Genomic DNA, 20,000 nt, shown 5'->3' on the forward strand with positions numbered 1-20,000 from the left:
CATCTCTCTCTCTCTCTCTCTCATGGATGAGTCAGTAGAGGTCAGCTCTCAGGAGGCCCAGCCTGTAATTTAGAAATGTCGAGTCGGCGAACTGACCACCCTCGCTGACCTTGTCTAGCTAAATCATTCCCACTGGGAAACCCGGAGCAGAGCGCCAGGTCACTGCGAGAGACTTCTGAATGAGCGACTCACATCGGGCCAGTGAATAGCACGGTTTTGCCGTGCTGGACTCCTTACCAGACACTGCAGCCAGGCCTCTCCAAACCGCATGATACGCTGTTGTCATTGTGGCATGGACAGGCGGCCTACAAAGTGACTCATGTAAAGAACTGTTCACACGACAGCAAAAAAGTTGAACGACAGTGTCCACACGTAAACTATGACAATAACGATGTGAAGAAGAACGTTGGGGATGACTTTCAGAGTGATTTTAAGAATGATAAAAAGCTGACAGCCAATCAGAATCCATCACATTTATGATGTCATAACACTTAAAGGTAAGGGCATCATACATTAGTGTTATTTAGATTCAGCCAATCAATTACAATCAAGGCCTCCCCACTGCTACCTTACATTAATTGATATTACAGACAATTTTACCCCAAAACAACTTCTAGAATGAGGAATAACTGTTAAGCTACAGTGCAGAGAAGGCCTTAACTAGGAATTACCACTGTATCTGTCAACACAAGAGCATAAGAGAGCAGACATTATACATTTGAGTCAAAGTGTGGCCCAAACTTTTTCCACCATCCGACACATCAAAATGTAACACATTCTATTGAAGCTATCCAGGCGTGTTTAATGAAAACGTAGCCTACTATAGATTAATTACAGAAAATGTGAAAAGTTAATTTTTTAACACCTTTCCACCATAGCCCTTTTCATCTCACATACCCGGTGGTACAGTACGCGCACCACAGTTTGGGAATCCCTGTGCTAGCAGAAGGAGATAGAAAGTGAGGAGGGAAGAGAGCGGAGTGCAAGTGCACATGCTAAGTGTGTGTCGGCGGTGGAGTTCTAGTTGTCAGGGGCTTGTGCCTCCAGATGGAGCTCCAGAGGGATGTGAGGTCAAGATCCTCGGCTCGGAGGCTACCACTGTTTCCACGCACAAGCTGGAAGGCCCTTGAACAGGGTGCTGCTGTAGTTGAGGCGAGCGATAACCATAGTGTGCGCCACAAGTCACAGAGGCAGAGCCAGCATTGTCAGAGAAGGTTAGCCGATCATCAATCAAGAAGATACGAGTCTCATGCAACCTCGGTAGGAGCAGAACAGAGAAGGAGGCCATTTCGATGGCGATGTTGTGATGTACTGTACTGCATGGTTTGTTTGGCTGGGGAGACCAGCAATTCGGTCTGGAGAGGTTTAGCTTAGCCGGACGTGAGGTCAATCCTCAAGAGCTGCCACTGGAGTGCCCCTGGCACGGCGACCGGGGGACTTTCCCTGAAAAGAGCAAAAGTCCCTGTTATAAGTGACAAACAATGTGATGTAAAAGTGAACTTAAAGCTCTTCTGAGGTTCCCTGTCTGTAATCCCTGCGCTGTGAGAAGTGGTGTGGCATTCGCCAGTGCATGCGGTGCGGTTCTGAAAGGGAACCCTGTTCTGCGTTGTTCTGTGTTCTGCGGAGGGGCGCAGAGCACAGGGTTCTGTTGTTGTTTTCCGCACTAATAAAACGCGTGAGCAAGGCCACTGGAGAGAGAGAGAGAGAGAGAGAGCTGAGAAGAAAGGAGGTGTGGATGAATTCCTGAGGCGTGAGCTCACCCAGAAGCTGAAGCCTCAGATCGCTCGGCTCCACTCGCTTCCCTCCCTGAGCTGCTGGGTGACGTTAGAGGCGCTGACGCCTGGAACTGTTTGGGAAGGGTGAGAGTCCGCACCCCCAACCAAACACACACACACACACACACACACACACACACACACACACACACACACACATACACACGCACGGGACACCCACTTCTCACTGTCCACCCCCTCAAAACCTGTTTTTGTTTGAGTAGTTTCTTAGCATATGTGCTTACCGCCCATACGGCCAGAGGCCTCTTGCGTTGGGTAAACCTATCAGCATTAATCATTCTCCATAGCCGTAGCCATGTTAACAGTAAAGGGTCAGCTATCATGTCTCAGATGGTCCGGGCTGGGTGGGGAAGGAGTTTTCTATCATCTCCTCCCGGTCAGTAGTTCAAGGTCACACACACACACACACACACACACACACACACACACACACACACACACACACACACACACACACACGCACAGTCGCACACACACGCACACACATGCACACACACACACACACACACACACACACAAGCCAGTGTCAGCCATTGTTCCTGCAGCCTGTGATTTGCATCAGTGATTTGTTAATCCTCCTCACTTTGAAATCCAGGAGGAAAGAGAAGGTTACAGCCCAGGCATGTCAGGTGCAGTGCCGAAAGGAATAGAGAGAGAGAGAGAGAGAAGAAAGACAAAAAGAGAGAGAAGAAAGACAGGGAGAAATAGAAGACACAGAGAGAAAGGTGGCTTCCTTTGAAACCATCTGAGAGAGTCACAAGGAGCAGTGGGTGCTCAGCCAGAGGGTGTCGAGTCCTTATGGACGAGCTTTTACTCTGTTTCGCTTTCTTCTGCCACATTGTGTGTCCGCAGCTGTTTGTAATGCTTGGGCTGAGTGACTCTACTGCACATTTCAATTAACACCCAACATACACACAGTGTGGTCTGCTTACGACTACACACAATGTGGTGGTGATGACACCATATACTGTACAGTAGATGCATGATGGTTAGCTATTGAGAGAGCTGATGCTTGATGCAGAACAATGCATAGTGACCAATTTGTACTGCATCACATGCAGTCATTTAGGGAAACCTGAGAAGCTTCATGGTTAAATACTCGATAAACGTTAAAAAAAAAACATAAAGAGGCTCTTCATGGTGCAGGCTCAATCATGTTACACACCAGAGATTGATTTCAGCCCTAAAAGGCTGGCTCATAATGAGGTGATGACGGCTGGATGGCTTCGGTCTCTGGACCAAGGCCAGGGTGTCACGTTAGCGGCGGCTAGGTCTCGGAGGTTAGCGGACAGGGTGGCTTTTGGTTCCACACGCACACGCACACACAGACACCAGAGACACCCACTCCGAGCCTTTCCCCTTTACTCCCAGATCAAAGCCACTCGGATACAGGCCCTGTATTGTCAGCCTAAGGCGTGACGCGGGACAGAAACACGCGTGATACATTACTTTGCCTTCAGGAATCTCATTCAGAGATAAGGGGAACACCCCTCACACAAAAATGCCTCCAGCTCAACCGCCTTCCTGCCCAAATGCCAGGTTCAGTGCAAATGTTTGGAGTGGTATAACATCTATTTCAATATTAATCTTTGATATTAATGTCATATGTTGTTAGACTATGGCCCTACTTAGGCCTATGCTTGTTTGTTAGCAAGATAACTCAAAAAGTTATGGACGGATTTCGATTACAGGAAAGGTCTGAAATTACCCAAGAAAGAAACCATTACATTTTGGGAGTGATCCGGTTTGGGAGTGATCACCGTTTGGATCCAGGAGGCGGTTATGTTTTCGCTTGGTGGAGGTCTGCGCTCCCGGAGTGCTGTTCTAGTTTCAAAGTGTTGCTGACAGATGTCATGGGCCTGTGGGCTTTCATAGTTCGGCGCCAGCGACAACTTACTTTGAATAGAGCGTCACAGTTTCAACGACTTGGACATTAACATGAAAGTCATAATTCCAAAGACCATTAAGCTGTGAAAGGGAAGAGATCACTGGGGGAGCACACAGATGTTGAAGTTTCTTATTGATTTATTTATTTTCTGAACAGTGCAGAAAAGACTGATGTTTCAATGTTGGTTATATCTTCATCATGAGTCCATGACGATGTATAAGATGTTGAGTTGTGTCTGACCTTTAGCACATGCTATTCCTATTCCTTTCAATCCCGTCACGGTGTGTAATGTGACTGAGATGCCATTATAGATTGGAGACCGTATCTCAGAGCAAGTCATGGCTTCATTAAATACAGCTGCTATCTAGAGCGTTTTCGCCTGATTTGTGATTGCTTAAGATCGGAACTGCTCAGGCTAAATTGCAGTACATCCCGAACCCCATCCCCTCCCCCCCCCCCCCCTCAAGAGTTGGAGCGGAGCTTTTAATTTGCCCAGATGTTTTGGAAAGAGGTGAGAACAGGAAAGATAAAACTTTGGCCAGGCAGACACAGGAAGTTAGGGGTCAGGGGTCGGACAGAAACATGCTGATTGGGCGACGAGTTCCCATCTGAAATCCAGCTCGTGTTGGATGGGTTACTTTGTGCCTGCAGAGCCAGACGTCCGTCCCTTCCCCCCCCCACACAATTCAGCCCCCCCCCCCCCCCCCCCCCTCATCTCCCCCATATCCTTTTATGAAAACTGTACAGCACATTAATTTGGGATAATTACTGTCTTGGGAGAAGAAAGCCAGGCCCCGGCACAGCCTGCAATGCCGTAACGCTGATGGGACGTTGCAGTTTTAGCAGAAGGGGCCAAACAAAAGGATCACTATTCTTCCCCATCAGCTGCAGCACGTAAGGGCGCCATCCGCCACATGATTGACAGGAGAGTAGACAAAGTCACGATTGAGCTCCCCATGTCTGTTTATGTGAGAGTGTGTGTGACTGTGTGTGTGTGTGTGTGTGTGTGTGTGTGTGTGTGTGTGTGTGTGTGTGTGTGTGACGATGATGTATCTGCCAGCAGGCCTATTCACAGACTTTTGATATATTGTGCTGCTCTTCTCTACAAAACAGTTCCTCAGTTTTTCCTGTACCATTAGAACAGTCAGAATAAATCGTTACTGGTGGAAACCTTTGAGCGTAACCAGCTTGGTATCGCTGTATAGTCCTAGTAATGTTCTGCTTGGAATGTGAAAAATCCATTATGAACATAAATGTTGAAAGAGGACTCAAAGTTCTCACTTTCCTCTTACAGAAATCTTTTTTTTTAAGTATGAGTGTGAGCTTTCCAAAGACTCGTGTAAGATTTCCTGAAGATCATTTGGATGAAATTCAATAATTTTATGACATCTATCTCTTCAGGAAATTTATGTCCTACAGGTGCTGGTAATAGAAGAATCATGTTTTGTACAGCAGAGTATTTATCTTCTGTATTCATATTCAGTTTGATGCTACACAGCCATGTGTCCTGTGGAAAAAGACATCTGTCTCTCCCACACATTGCCCTGGCTATGCTATTCTGTGGTCAAGGCACGAAACCCTGCAAAAATGCAACAACTGGTTTTACAGCATAATCTCACCACATCTATGTAACCGAAAAAAACACCAGTTAGCAAGCTAGCTACCTTTATGAATGCCAGATGTGTGGTGGTTGGTCTTTGCCAGCTAAATCTATTATCTGTTAGCTAGTTGGCTAGCTCACTTTAGAGGGAAAATTCTAAGGTTGACTACGCAATACCGTGGTGGCAATTGTTACGCCGTACGACTGTGGTCACAAGCTTGGACTGAGAGCAATTTGCAGACCACAGTTTGAAAGTGAAGATTCTCAGTAAAAAAAACATAGTGCGTGGGCAAAAAGCTGACTTGCCTTTTATCCTTTAGCTGTGAAGTTAAAGTTGCGATTAGTCACTGTCAAAGCACTGTACCGAGCAGATGTTTGCTGTTGTGTTATTATTTTTTTCCAGGACAAGCCTGTGGTCATCTCAGAGATGTGCAGGACCGGTGCCAGCTATTTGTTCGCTCAGTGCTAAAACCCTTAAAGCTAACACTTCTTTGTTCTCCAAACAGACCTGCCCCGGGCAGTGCTGTGACTTGTGTCTTTGTTTTTTTTTTTTTGTTTTGTTTTTTGCACAGATCCCCATATTGGCTATGGGACAATCTGGCACATCTCACGTCCAGCTTTAAATCAAACTAGATGCAGAACATAATGTCAACCTCCTGCTGCATGCTCTCTCCCAACACAGCATGCAGATAGATTCGAGCACAATGCACAGATTTAGGTTGAATACAGTAGGCTACACGCAAACATAATAATTTAGACGTTAAACATTTTGAGTTGTTTGTGTTATTTAAGCAGTAAGAACTGTGCCGAGCCAACCATGTGAAAAAAAAAAAAAACTAGACTATATGGCATTTTTGTGTAAATGCCTGTTTGTCTGCCCGTCATCATTGGTCTTGCTCTGATACATCTAAGCAGTCGTGCCAACTCTCCTCCATCACAGATGACAGGGCTGGGTAAGCTTTTAGAGAAAAATGTGATGGAAAAATTATGGGAAAAAATTTTGGAGCGATACACTCTCTTTATGACAGCTACTTGGCAAAACATGGCTTATATTTTATTGGGGGGAATGAATCTTGTGTGTGAATCTGTGTGTGTGTGTGTGTGTGTGTGTGTGTGTTGGGGGGTGTGAAGAGTGAAGTAAACTGTACCGCTGCCAATTATTGTCTTTCTTTTTTCTTCCTCCTCCTCCTTTTGTCAACCCCCACCCCTTTACCCCCTGAACACACACGCATACACACACACACACACACACACACACACACACACCACAACAACCACCTTACCTCTGGCTTTTGTTTGCCGCCTTGCAACATGCCGGAGATATGGTTCAGGCATCCACCCTTCAAGCGAGGGAGAGCGCGAAAGAGAGGCTGTGAAATGAAAGTCTTGCATGACAAATGTGTTAAGAATGCAACTCAGCCACAGCTAGCAGAAAAAGCCAGGAGAGACTCCGCTGCTGTCCAAAGGGGTCTTAACGTCTACGCGCTGCACCCCGGGTTAGTGAAAGTGGTACGGTCCACTGCATTAATTGAAATGAGTCCTATTCCAGCTTTAGGTTTTGGCTGTGGGGAAACGGCACTCTGGAGATAGACCCCGTGACCAACCCCAGATTTTTTTGTTATATATCTTTGTGGTAAAAGTGAATTTAGGGTAGCCATGGGGGACTGGGCGAGGTAGTTATGGCCTTTACACTAACTCATGGGTGGTGTTGAGACGTTTCCAGAGTTTGAGATGAAGTTATGGCCCCGACATCGTTTAAAAATCGCGAGCGCTCGCCAATTAAGAAAGTACACAGGCTTTATCAAGAGCAGTTGGGGGAGTCCGTCACTAGTAAGGGAGATTCTGAATAGACCTCATTCTTTGGAACTTGGCAGAGGATGCTCAGGGTTGGTCAAAACAGCACATATTTTTTCGGCCCGACTTTCACAGTTAATTAGAAACATCCTCTCATTTCTCCCAAGCAGAGCCTTTTGTGATGTCATGGTGTCACAGCACACCATCTGTGTCCAATAGCAGAGGTAGAAACATGACATTGTGCTGGCACCAGACTGTAAGCATGGGCCGCAGCTGTGTGTGTGTGTGTGTGTGTGTGTGTGAGAGAGAGAGAGAGAGAGAGAGAGAGTGGGAAAGAAAGAAATGATGAAGCGACAGGAAGTGAGAAGAGGATGAGAGAGGTAGAGAAGGAGAGACTGAGCGAGGAAGAGAGTGAAAGAGAGAGAGAGAGAGAGAGTGAAAGAGAGGAAGAGATATATCGACCAAGAGAGAGAAAGTTGTTAGGAAAGGATGTGGCTAGCTAGCAGCTGGCTAGCAGCTGTGGAAACCAGAGGAGTGGAGCTTGTTGTGTTGTCCAGTCAGTGGTGTTGGTGATGATCTCTCAGCTCTCTCATCCGTGTGTGTGTGTGTGTGTGTGTGTGTGTGTGTGTGTGTGTGCCAACCAAAGCAGATGGGTGACAAGACTTTCGGGGAGCCCATGACATGGTGTGATGTTTTGCGTTCCGCTAAATTCCGACGTCTTATTTCAAACGTGCCATCTTGTCTGCGTCACCACTGCCTGTAAGAGCGCTGTGGTGTGGCTGCATGGATAACACTCCCGCGGGGGGATGCGTCTTCTTCTCCAAACCACACGCAACGAGCAGGCAACAGAGCCATAGCTGTGGTGGGTTTGAAGATCATACACACAGACATACACTTTCTTCCTTTCCCTTCTTCATTTGTGTGTGTGTGTTTGTGTAATGTGTACATTATAACCTTTAGAATGGCAGCCTATCTCTCTCCCTCTCTCTCTCTCTCTCTCTCTCTCTCTCTCCCTCCCTCCCTCTGTCACTCTCTCTTCTCACACACACACACACACACACACACACACACACACACACACACACACACACACACACACACACACACACACACACACACACAGTATAAACTGTGATTGCAGCTGAGGCTGCAATAGATCTGGACCAGGGCCAGATCCTCACAGCATGCTGGGCTGATCCAGATTTGGGCCCGGTCCAGATTTTAGACCAGAGACAGACAGATCCATACAGTACCTGAACCAGATCTAGACCTGATCCAGAGCCAATCGTGAACCAGATCAGAGCCTGATCTGAACCAGAACACAAAGATAGTCGGAACCAGATCTCTGGATCGGAGCCCTCTCCAGATGTGCTGACTCCAGTCTAAGCAGAAAAGGGTGTCTCTCTCTCTCTCTCTCTCTCTCCCTCTCTCTCTCTCTCTCTCTCTCTCTCTCTCTCTCTCTCTCTCTGTGCGAGAAGATAGGAGTATTTGTGGGGGATTACGTCAATGCTGCGGGCCCATCGCCTTCAAATGAGTCTTACTCCTCAGACACCAAAGCCCTTTGTTTAGAGGGGCCCGGCCCATTCTGTGGAAAAATCTTTGAGCGCAAAAACTCAATCAGGGCCTAAGAAGTTATGGTCATCACCGGGCTACTTTCCACAGCTTTCGTGCGTGCGTACAAGACTATCTGTTTCAACGTGACACAGATGGATGAATTCGGTCTGGGGCTGGGCTGCTCGCCGTGCAGACTGGGGTTTTCACCAAATACGTGACGTTCTCCCGAGGAGCCGGTGTCATTTATCAAAACGTCTGAAACAGGCTGACGGATGGCGTAGTCGCTACAGGACGCTTGACCCTCAGGGCTCGGCTTCAGGAGGCTGCGAAAGCTCACGGCGAAGGCCGGCTAATCTGCATGAGCGGCGCGGCCCGTTTGTTGATTTTGCCGACAGACTAAAACTAAACTGGGGGAGAAACACGAGACGCTGGTCCTCTCACGCGCGAGGCGCAGTGACGCAATCCTCCTTCCACCGCTGTCTTGCAGCGTTCAAACTGAGCCTGTGCAGATGTGTGAGCCAAAAATGTGTGTGCGTGTGTGTGTGTGTATGTGTGTGTGACTATGTATGCGTGTGTGTGTTGGCTGTGTGTGGGTGTGTGCATGTGTGTATGTTGTGTGTCTGAGAGTACAGTATGTATGTGTGTGTGTGTGCATGCGAGCTGGTGTGGGTGTGTGTGCATGAGTGCATGCATGTGTGTGTGTGTGTACAGTATGTGTGTGTGCATGTGTGTGCGTGTGTTGGTGTGTATGTGTGCGTGCATGTGTATGTGTGTGTGTGTACGTGTGTGTACGTGTGTGTGTGCGCATGTGTGTGTGTATGTGTGTGTGTTTTGGACAGGGAGTGTGTAATGGCGACAGGGTGATTTCTCAGTGTGTATTCTTGCATCTGCAGGGGGGAATGGAGCACTGCAGAGTGATTGGAGACACCATTGCTGTGCGAGCGCTTAGCTAATTTATGACACCGGTGGCCCATAGATTCAGCCCGAGGTGCAGTGGATCACCGTAAATTCACCTTAGGGGGACGCTCATCGGAAACTGGCCCCTAAATCTCCGACGTTCCAGGGCCTCGTTCCATCTCTCCTCTCCGCCTGACCCGCTCTGTGTGAGGGGTTATGCTAACTTTGGGAACGTTCACAGTGCCGGCTATGTTTCCCAGCAGCCACGCATGCAATGTGCCTGAATTAGAAGTTACATTAGCAGGAGGTGCCAACAGAAATATTGTTATGAAGGGTCTGTTGCGTAACCTCACAAAAGGGGCTGAGAAAAAAAAAGAGTTTGTTTGAAGGAGATTTTGTAAGAGCGCTGCCATGTTGTGGTGCAATAGTTGACTCTAACGATGACAAAACAGTAGTTTTCATCACTAAGCCTGACATTAATCTCCCATATCAGTGATATGAGCTGATGTTCTGCCAGTGATTGGTGGTGAATGCTAATACACTAAAACAACATGGCCCTGAATGCGTAAGAACAAAACTCTCTATCATGCATACCTCCCTTCTAACTTTACGTCATCTTCCTCATCTCTTCCTATACGAATTAGAGTGTATATATGAAATGTACCCCTGGCCCCATATTAAAAACCCTTGACACTAACACCCCTTTATCAACTGCTGTGTGTATGTAATATATCCCCATGTCCTCTATCTTTTCTCAGGTACTGGTGTTTGTGTGTATGGAAATTGCCATAACTCCCCTGTACAGTAGGCTATGTTCCTCCATTTATCCACAGGAACTAGTGTGCATATGGATACACTATAACTCCTCTATACTGTATGTCTCTCCGCAGGAACTGGTGTGCGTGCGTGTCTATGTATGGATGCACTGTAACTCTATATGTTCCCTTGTCTCTCCGCAGGAACTGGTGTGCGTATGTGGTGACCAAGACGGTGAGCTGTGTGGTGGAGGACGGAGTGGAGACCTACGTGAAGCCCGACTATCAGCCCTGCGCATGGGGCCAGGTGCAGTGCTCTCGAGTGGTCATGTGAGTAACACTTCATGTACACACACTACACTTTTCTTATTCGATTTTATTTTATTTAAGTAGATTTTGGGGGGGGGCTTTTTGCCTTTATTTGGATAGGATAGTGAAGATTGACAGAGGTAAGTGGGGAGAGGGAGGGAGAGAGAGAGAGATGGGGTGGGATCGCGATATGAATTCCAGGTTCGAATGGATGGATTCAAACTTGGGTCCCCATGGGCACTTGGACCTGTACATGGCCTGTTGCGCCACAGCCCACACCCCCCACGACTGTAAAGCTTACTCATGGTCTCAAATGACTCATTGTCATTTGAGTATTACTTGCAATAACACATGCTTGCTATGTCTTTTAATTGTGAAGTTGGTAAGATGAACAACACTTCATAAGATATTCATTGAACAGACAAACAGTGATTTCTCACTTTATAGTTAGGATACTCATACTGTATTCCTTATGTGCACCCAGTATGCATTTATGTCTCCTCTGCTTGTACTGTAGATAGCATGAGGATAATAAGAGAATTATGTCATTACAAAGTGCAAAGTTATTATACTAATATGCATGTATACATGGTATACATTATGACATAGATAGCAGTTATCAATATTGTCATTGTTAGCTTGAGAGGGAGTTTTTGTCAGGCTTGGTTAGCCTAAGGTATCTACAGTAAAAGCAGCTAAGTTAGTGAGCACGCGCGCACACACACACACACACCACATGCACAAGCACAGCTGGAAAAACTAATCGAATTGTCACATATTGAACGTACTAGCACAAACACAAACACACACACACACACACACACACACACACACACACACACACGAGGCTATGTGAGGAATGAGGTAGAGCGCCACTCCAGGCTCTGTAGCCAGGTCACCACAGGAATTAAGGCTGAGCCCTCCTTAAAATACCGCCACTTATTTTTCCACTCACGAGCCGTCGGGAAAAGGAGAGCGCGACCCATTTTTGCCCCTCATCCTTCCCTATCCCTCACGCCACTCACGGAATGAGCAGGAACACGGAGACAAATATTCAGCGGCTTACAGAATGTAACCAATATTCCTGGGAAATTTGGGGAAAGTTTTGACTGCTTACGATCCTAAAAATATGCACCCAGGAATCCAGTCTGTGCGATATGCATGGAATTGCACATATACAGGACCCATTCACTCACAAGATAAAGAATTCAGGGGTTTTTTTGGCTGGATGAAGGTAATTTAATAAAAGAAAACAGTAAAACTGTTCCAAAACTGCTTCACAATTCTCCCCAGGTGTTTGTTTTTATTCACCGAAAAAATCCTGGTTGTACATGAGAGCGGGAATGCACCCCATACTACGTTTCATGATTTCAACACTCAGCAGAGTTAAATGGTTTCATGCAGCTTCGCCAAAACTGGAGCCATACCCCTCCTACACACACACACACACACACACACATACACTCCGATCTTAATGTGCATTATAACTAAGCATGTTAAGCACACCATTTTATGAATACGCACGTCAGGTACTTCAGATTGTGGGTACACAGTGCGAGCACTGTTCAGTTCAGCAGAATGCAGCCTAGGCCCCTTAAACTGCAAGGACCACACTTTCAACAGCTGCTCAGCAGATGTTTGTACAGAGAAGAGACATACATAAACATAAAAAGAGAAAATATGTCTGTTCACTTGCAGATTAATTGTTAGACATTTTTTTTTTTTCAACAGTTGAAAGACAAAAAAAGACCTCTTCTCAATTCTATCGAGGCTAAATTTAGATTGTGACTACACGTGTAGCTATGAAATTTGTCTTCCAGTAGTTTAGCAGCGCTCTTGAAACTGGGATCTGAGTTTGGCTGTATTGCTCTGTTGCGACAGACTGTTTACACAGAGAGCCTGTGATGTGATGCAAAACGGCCTTCAATTTAATATAAGAGATGGAAAATTGCAGCATGAGACACAGATTTAAGGCGGCCACCTGCTCGAAGGCTGAGTCATCAACATCACATACTGTAGTGTTTTCACACGCACTTTTAGGGCCCACCTTAAATCTCTGCCCAGATTCTGGCTTTCATTATGTTGGTATGTCACTAAATGTACCAATCAAAAATAACGTTATGACACAAATATCAAGCCCTGTCCAAACTTCCAATGGAAGACCAGTCAAACGATTCAGTGCAAGTCATTCAATGTGACACGCCAACTTTTTGAGAAATCATCTTATTTGCCGTCTGCCCCAGATTAAGAGGATACATAACCTTCTATTCTCTGTGAGTTAAGGTGACCAGATGTCCGAGACCAAAACTGGGGACATAATCCCAAAAATGTGGAAAAAACATTTTCAGTTTGACTATGAATCAATCTGATTGAAATATACAAGTTTTATCTTCAAAAAACGGGAACATAGGTAGTTTTTCTGTATTTTCCCCGGGCAACCAAAAACGGGGACTTGTCCCCTGAAACCTGGGACGTCTGGTCACTCTACTGTGAGTGCAATTAACCCATTCTGACACTGTTTGCTTAGCTTAGCATAATTCACTGAAAGTGGGTTGCTTCACTTAGCCTATTGTTCTCTTTTAGCTACAGCTATAGGCTAAATGGTGGAACCATGTTTGAACAGAGAAGAAAAGGTTACAGTATGCATCCTCTTTTATAACTCTGGGGGTAGATGGCAAATAAACAGAGGTGGAGTCCAGCTTCAGAAAGTAAAAGTCCAACCAGGGATATACAGTACCTGTGCACTTAGCGCAGGTAATCTAACCAATTAGCTGCTCTACCTGGCTGAAGAGTTGTGCTAATCAGAAGCAACTAGTTTAAGTGAATGGTTGGCACACATACTGTATGTTGTAGGACTTTTACAGTCTGAAGCTGGACTTTTCCACCTCAGCAAATAAACTAATTTCAGAAAAAAATTGTCATGTTCCTTCAAGGTTTGATTTTCCATTTGAGGATGCATAGAATAACACCCCACACTGTGTTACCTCCACATTTTGAGTTGATTTTTCTTTTATTGGTCTAGTACATTGGGAACTGGGAAGTTAATGTCAATGTTCCAGCACTCTTTTTCTTTTGCTGACTTATTGTGATTCGTTGTCCTCACTCTTATCCTGCAGGTACCGGACATACATGCGGCCCCGGTACAAGGTGGCTTACAAAATGGCCACTGAACTCGAGTGGAAGTGTTGCCACGGTTACAGTGGTGACGACTGCAACGACGGGCCATCCGGGGGTTCCGGAACTCAAATTGGAACTGCAAGACCGTGGCCCAAACCGGTCCGACCCGGGAATGGAGGTGGTACTGGCCAAGGCCAGGGTGGTGGAGGTGGTGAGTCCTTCCATATTAATGCATATATTTAAAGGGGTTGGTGGGGGGGGGGGCTTCTGTACTATGTTCTGACAATGCACCTGTAACAATGCCCAATTCACGACGAGACGAGACCAAACAGTGGTTTGAATTAAAAGTTGCACCGAGTTGCAAGCCGTCACAAACCGTCGCAGAGGATTCAACATGTTTAGTTGCAGTTGCAAGGTTTTAAAACGTCGCGGCTCGTCTAGTCTCATCTCGTCTTGTCTCATTTTGAATCTTTGGTCTGAACCCTACTTTACAGTATAGGTAGCTATAGATATCCTGTGGAGTTTATACTTAGACATAAGCATGTTGTGCTCTTCCTCCACAGGAAGAGGCGATAGTGACAAGATCCGACAGCTAGAGGAGAAAATCCAGAGCTTGACGAAAGACATGCACAGCCTCCAGTCGACGCTGCGGGGCATGAACGGGGCCAAGACTCCTGCCGACGCTGCCCAACCGGAGATGAAAGAGACCATCCACAGCATCCAGACCAAACTGGACCAGCTGGACAACATGACCCAGGCTCACGACAGGACGTTGGTTAGCATCAACAACCACCTGGTCAACGGAAAGGGCAGCGGGAACGAACTGGATGTGATCAGTGGTGGTGGCGGTAGTAATAGTGGTGGTGGTGTTGGTGGTGGTAGCGGTGGTAGCGGTGGGTTTGGCGGCGCTGGTGGAGGCAAGATGAACTCACTGAAGGAAGAGATCCTGCGGGAGCTGGAGAGCAGGGTGACGCTGTCCTGCTCGGCCTGCCAGTCGGGCGTCGAGGACCTGAGGCGGCAGCAGCAGCTGGATCGGGAGAGGATCCGCGCCCTGGAGAAACAGATGAATGCCATGGACCAGCGCCACCGGCAGAGCCTGGATGGCCTACGGAGAGATCTGACCCGCACCCAAGGGTGCTGTGATACTGTGACGGACCTCCGAGGAAGGATCGGTGACATAGACAGGAAAGTGATCTCGACCTCCGGCGCAGTGGATGCTATTCAGGATCGACTGGACAAGGAGCTGAAAGGCACAGGTGGAACCGGGGGAACTTCAGGTGGGGGACGTTGGGGAGGGACTGGGGGAGGGACTGGGGGAGGGACTGGTGGAGGGACTGGGGGAGGGACTGGCGGAGGTACAGGGGGTTGGGGAGGATCAGGGGGATCAGGGGGGTCTTCGGGCTCTGGTGGGACATACACAGGTCCTTTCACAGGTCCAATGCGAGACCTTGAGAGAAGACTGAACAATTCACTGCAGACGACAGGAGACAACTTTGCCAAAATAGAAAATAACCTAAAGGACCTCCGTGACATCTTCCTCAACCGCTTCGACGACCAAGGCTTCCGGATTTCAGATGTGGAGCTGGATGTGGCGGGCAACAAGAACGACTTGCAAGACTACAAGAAACGTCTCTCTCAACTCGAGAATGCGACCAACCACATGGACAAGAGGCTGAAGGACTGCACGGCGTCCTGCAGACCGGGCTCAAGCCACATACCTGGGCGAGGGCACGGCGGGGGACGAGGGGACGGCGGGGGACGAGGGGACGGCGGAGGACGAGGGGAAAATGGCGGACAGGGAGGCAATGGCGGAGGGCGAGGAGATAACGGAGCAGATTCCTCAAAGTCTATCGAGTGGCGAGTGATCGCAAACGAGGCTGAGATCAAGACCTTCAACACCCGTCTGAAGGACATCACTATGTCCGGAGAATCGCTCAACGACAGGGTGGTTGACCTGAGCCACGACGTTCGCAAAATCAAAGTGCTGACCGGAGACAACGGGGAACACTTCAACAGGATCGTCACCGAGCTGGAGAGCTGTGACATCTGCCACAAAATGGAGGACGAGCTGAAGAAGCTGAAGAACGTCACACACCACACGCTGGCCAAGTGCAACACAGACCTACAGGACATTAGAAACAGAATCAACTCCGACGACACCGCTTGCTCTAAGGTGTGCTCCAACCTACAGGAAGAGGTGGGTAAGCTGAAAGAGGACGTGGCCAAATGTGGTGGATCATGCAAGATTGACCTAGGTCTTCCGGGAACAGGAACTGGACCAGGAATTGGAACAAGACCAGGAAGTGGGACAGGGTCAGGAACAGTAGGAGGTCCAAATGACCCAGAGAAACCGCTGGATGGCCACAGTGTCATCAGCGGCACATCCAACACGAACCTGAAGTCGCTTCAGGGAGAGCTCTCCGAGGTCATTCTGTCCTTCAGCTCCATCAACGACACGCTGAAGGACCTTGAGCACACAGTGCAGAAGCACGACAGCGTCATCACTGACCTGGGCAACACCAAGGACAAGATCATCTCCGAGATTGACAAGATCCAGCAGGAGATCACCGAGCACATTGAGGACAGCAAAGGACACTTTGACCAAGTCGACAAGGATATCAAGCGCTTCGGGAACAATTTTGTGGTTGAGATGGGTGACTGCAAGCGAACCGGAGACGACCTGGAAAAGAGGCTGTCCAAGCTGGAAGATGTGTGTGGCCGCTTTGACGCTCTCTCCGACAATGTCCAGAAGATCAAAGAGGGCCTCAACAAACATGTCTCTGGGCTCTGGACCTGTGTGAACGGACTGAACACCACAGTGACCTCCCATGAAGGGTTCATCGACACCTTCCAAAACACACATCTGGACGACATCCATGGAAAGATCAAGAGCCTGAATTCCTCAGTGCGCCACGTTCTCAAAGAGTTCCAGGTCTTCACTGAGAAGGACTTCATGGGTAAGATTAACAATCGGTAGTCCTCAGAAATGCATACAAACCTACATACTGTACATAGAAATACACTTAAAGTACATACATACTGTATAATATTGTACTTATACATAAACATCCACTGCATTGTTGTGTAAAGGTTTGTCAACCTATATGCATACGTTTGTTGTTTGAAAGCCCTATTTCACACTAGAAATTATACCGATTTTAGTCATCTTATTTAACTTTTTTTATACCAACTGACAGCCATGTTTAAGTGTATTCCAACACTCATGTTGATATGTCCCAGAGTGACACCATTATGTTCTGTTCCATGACTGCCAGGGCCACCAGGCCCCAAGGGAGAGAGGGGCTTCGACGGATTAATTGGTGACCCCGGGCCAAAAGGACCACCAGGTAGAATTGGACCACCAGGCATAATAGGGCTTCCAGGCCCGATAGGACCTCCTGGTAAGACACCTGCTCTTGGGTAGCCTGATCTGTGACATGACTAGGTTATTAAAAGGCACTTGTTGTAGGTTAAACTGATTGATTACATGGCTACGTTATTAGCAGATACTGTAGGTTGAGCTGATTGATTAAATGGATAGATTATTTGTTACTAGCTTTATGATGAAGATGTCTGTTGTCTAATTCAAATGGCTCGGTTGCAACTAGCAGACAAGCCATAGCAGAGAAGTGTTTAGATATGCAGTATAGGCCTGAGGTTGTTGGATCAAAAATAGTGAGAATTTGTATTTTATATCGATTGTGATCTGTTTCTGTTTTTCTTTCAGGATACCAAGGTGAAAGAGGTAAGTGTTTGTACTTGTACTTGTCATATTCAGAATATTCCTGTCAGCTGTGTGCATGGCTTAATCCTTACCCTCAGATAGGATCTGTCTCTGAGATAATTCTGAATTGGATCAGGATCAAAATCTATGTGTAACAGTTGTGCACAACAGCTGCTGGAGTTTGTGTCTGCAATGCAATGCAATGTGTAGGTCAGATCAATACTAAAACCTAGCCTGAGTGCACACACTGCCCACTTCAAAATATTTAGCGTGAATGAATGGTGTGTCGATTAAACCTTGCCCTCAGATAGGATTTGACAGGCCCATCTAAATCTGTTTGAGTTGTGCACACTATCTGGGAGGTAGGGAATGTCTGTCCTGCACTTTTGGACTCAGGTCACAAGGGGGGCCAGATCTGGGCCAAGTCATCCTCTCCCTGGAGGGTTTACCCCTGAGCACAGGTGCAAACCGATCAATTAGAGGTGTGTGTGTGTGTGTGTGTGTGTGTGTGTGTGTGTGTGTGTGTGGGAGGGGGGGTTCAGGGTCATGGTGGGACAGTGAAGCTCTCTCGCTCTCTGTGTTTGAGGAAGGGGCAAGGGTTGAGGTTAGGATTGGCCTCAGATCAGAGAGTTTAAAAAGGTCACCGAAGGTCACCAGCTGGCCAGTAAGGGGATGAGTGGACACATGGAAAATGTGCTTAAAGGTCAAGAAGGGTGGTGTTGAGCTTCAAAGGGCTTGTTAAGAGTTAGCATCAGTCAGTGTGCATGTGTATACGTGGTCGCTAAGCGCTAAAGTGATCATTTTGTGTCTTTATTTGTAGGAATGCCAGGGGCAGATGCCAACGTGCCACGCCTGTCCTTCTCAGCTGCGCTCACCAAGCCTATGGCCAACTCTGGCACTATTGTCTTCGACAAAGTGTTTGTCAATGAAGGACAGAGATACGACCCACGCACTGGTGAGTCGAACATGATCCAAGTATCATAACGAGACCTCGTTTAAAGTCAAAATTCCACACCTTTGTCATGACGATAGGCTATACCAATCTGCAGGCTTTCACGACTATGACATTCAGTCTTAACGTTGATATTTATACTGTATGTATAAATATTTTAAATATATTTTCAAAGAACATCAGGAGATATATGATAGTTTAGTCTCTTCAATAGTTTCAATTTCCTAAACCTATTACTACTGTAGGTCATTGAATTCAAAATCTTTGTTTTTAAACCTCCTCTTAAAACGGTCTGCAGGTGTGTTCAAGGCTCCCTTAGACGGAAGATACTTCTTCAGCGCCATCCTGACCGGCCACAAGAACGTGAAGCTGGAGGCCGTGCTGTCCAAGTCCAACTACGGCATGGCGCGCGTGGACTCCGCTGGCTACCAGCCCGAGGGCCTGGAGAACAAACCAGTGGCCGACCTGAAGCCGACGCCCGGCGCCCTGGCCGTTTTCAACATCATCCTGCCTCTACAGGCGGGGGATACCGTGTGTGTGGACCTGGTCATGGGCAAGCTGGCGCATTCGGTGGAGCCTCTGACCATCTTCAGCGGCATGCTGCTCTACGAAGACATTTAAAGGAGTCGACGACCTGCAGTCGTAGCGGTGGACTCTGGGATAGATCTGGCCCCCCGGATCAGTGTTGCCGGATCACCGCCACAACTGAGCCAGAACTGGCCCAGATCCGTTTCAGAGTCTGCTTCTATACAAGATGGCTATGATGAACACTGAGAGACTTCTTTCGGACTCACGGACATTTGTGACGATCAACGAAAACGACGGGGCCAGAAAATGACACTAAAAGAGATGTTTTAAACCCTCTGGGTGGCTGAGACGCACTTTGTGGACGTGCCAGCGCTCCCAGTCTCATTTTCAATCCCGCTAATATGAACTAAACTGCTCAAAGGCAGAATATAATGTTAAAAAAACAAACAAGAAAACTTGCCCTTGATATTAACCAACCCAAAAAATCAGAGAAGTTCTATAACAGATACTACTGCAGGATTTATTGTCATGTTTTGTTACCGCTGATAAAATGTCTTGATTTATGTAAATCACTTCCGACATGGTTTATGAATACTCATCCTCTATGCGCCAAAGTTGACTGTGTGGTCATATCGACTTCCTGTACACCCATCTGTTTGATGTCCCCCTGCCAAAGAAGCTCGTCTCACAATCTGAGTTCAAGAATCAGCAGCTACTTGCTTAGCTGGGGTGGAAACAGGGACGAACCAATAATTGTCTGTATCTTGATTTTGTTTTGTTTTGGTTTGATTTCGTTCTTAAATGAAAGCAGTTCACATTTTGTGTGTGAATGTTGTTATTTCTGTGCACCTTTCTGCCTCCTGAGTCTGTTTTTGTAAGTAGTTTTGGCCCCAGCGTGACTGGGACTGTGCTGTTGTTGATGTCAGAGCAGGCGCTGTAATGGCTGTAGAGGTGCCTCAGTCGTTCCCGACACTCACCAACCTTCCAGAGGGGCCAGGGCCTGGATGGTCGCACAGACTGCAGGGCTGTTGGGGGAGGTAGTGATGCACTCTGCCCCAGTAACGTCCAGTTCAGGGCCTTCAAAAA

The 20,000-nt window shown here is 47.3% G+C and overlaps 1 protein-coding gene across 1 annotated transcript in view; it reads left to right on the forward strand.

Moving 5' to 3' along the window:
• LOC134067104 (EMILIN-1-A-like) overlaps positions 1-19,762 on the forward strand; it is a 40,218-nt gene extending 20,456 nt beyond the window's left edge. The window contains exons 2-9 of the mRNA XM_062522181.1: positions 10,489-10,614; positions 13,710-13,921; positions 14,274-14,987; positions 15,144-16,667; positions 16,986-17,111; positions 17,438-17,455; positions 18,255-18,389; positions 18,685-19,762. Coding sequence (XP_062378165.1) covers positions 10,489-10,614; positions 13,710-13,921; positions 14,274-14,987; positions 15,144-16,667; positions 16,986-17,111; positions 17,438-17,455; positions 18,255-18,389; positions 18,685-19,007 — 3,178 coding nt within the window. The 3' untranslated portion in view covers positions 19,008-19,762. The remainder of the gene's footprint in view (positions 1-10,488; positions 10,615-13,709; positions 13,922-14,273; positions 14,988-15,143; positions 16,668-16,985; positions 17,112-17,437; positions 17,456-18,254; positions 18,390-18,684) is intronic.
• Positions 19,763-20,000: the final 238 nt, after the last annotated feature.

This window comes from Sardina pilchardus, chromosome 20, assembly GCF_963854185.1.
Source record: "Sardina pilchardus chromosome 20, fSarPil1.1, whole genome shotgun sequence".
Classification (NCBI taxonomy): Eukaryota; Metazoa; Chordata; class Actinopteri; order Clupeiformes; family Clupeidae; genus Sardina; species Sardina pilchardus.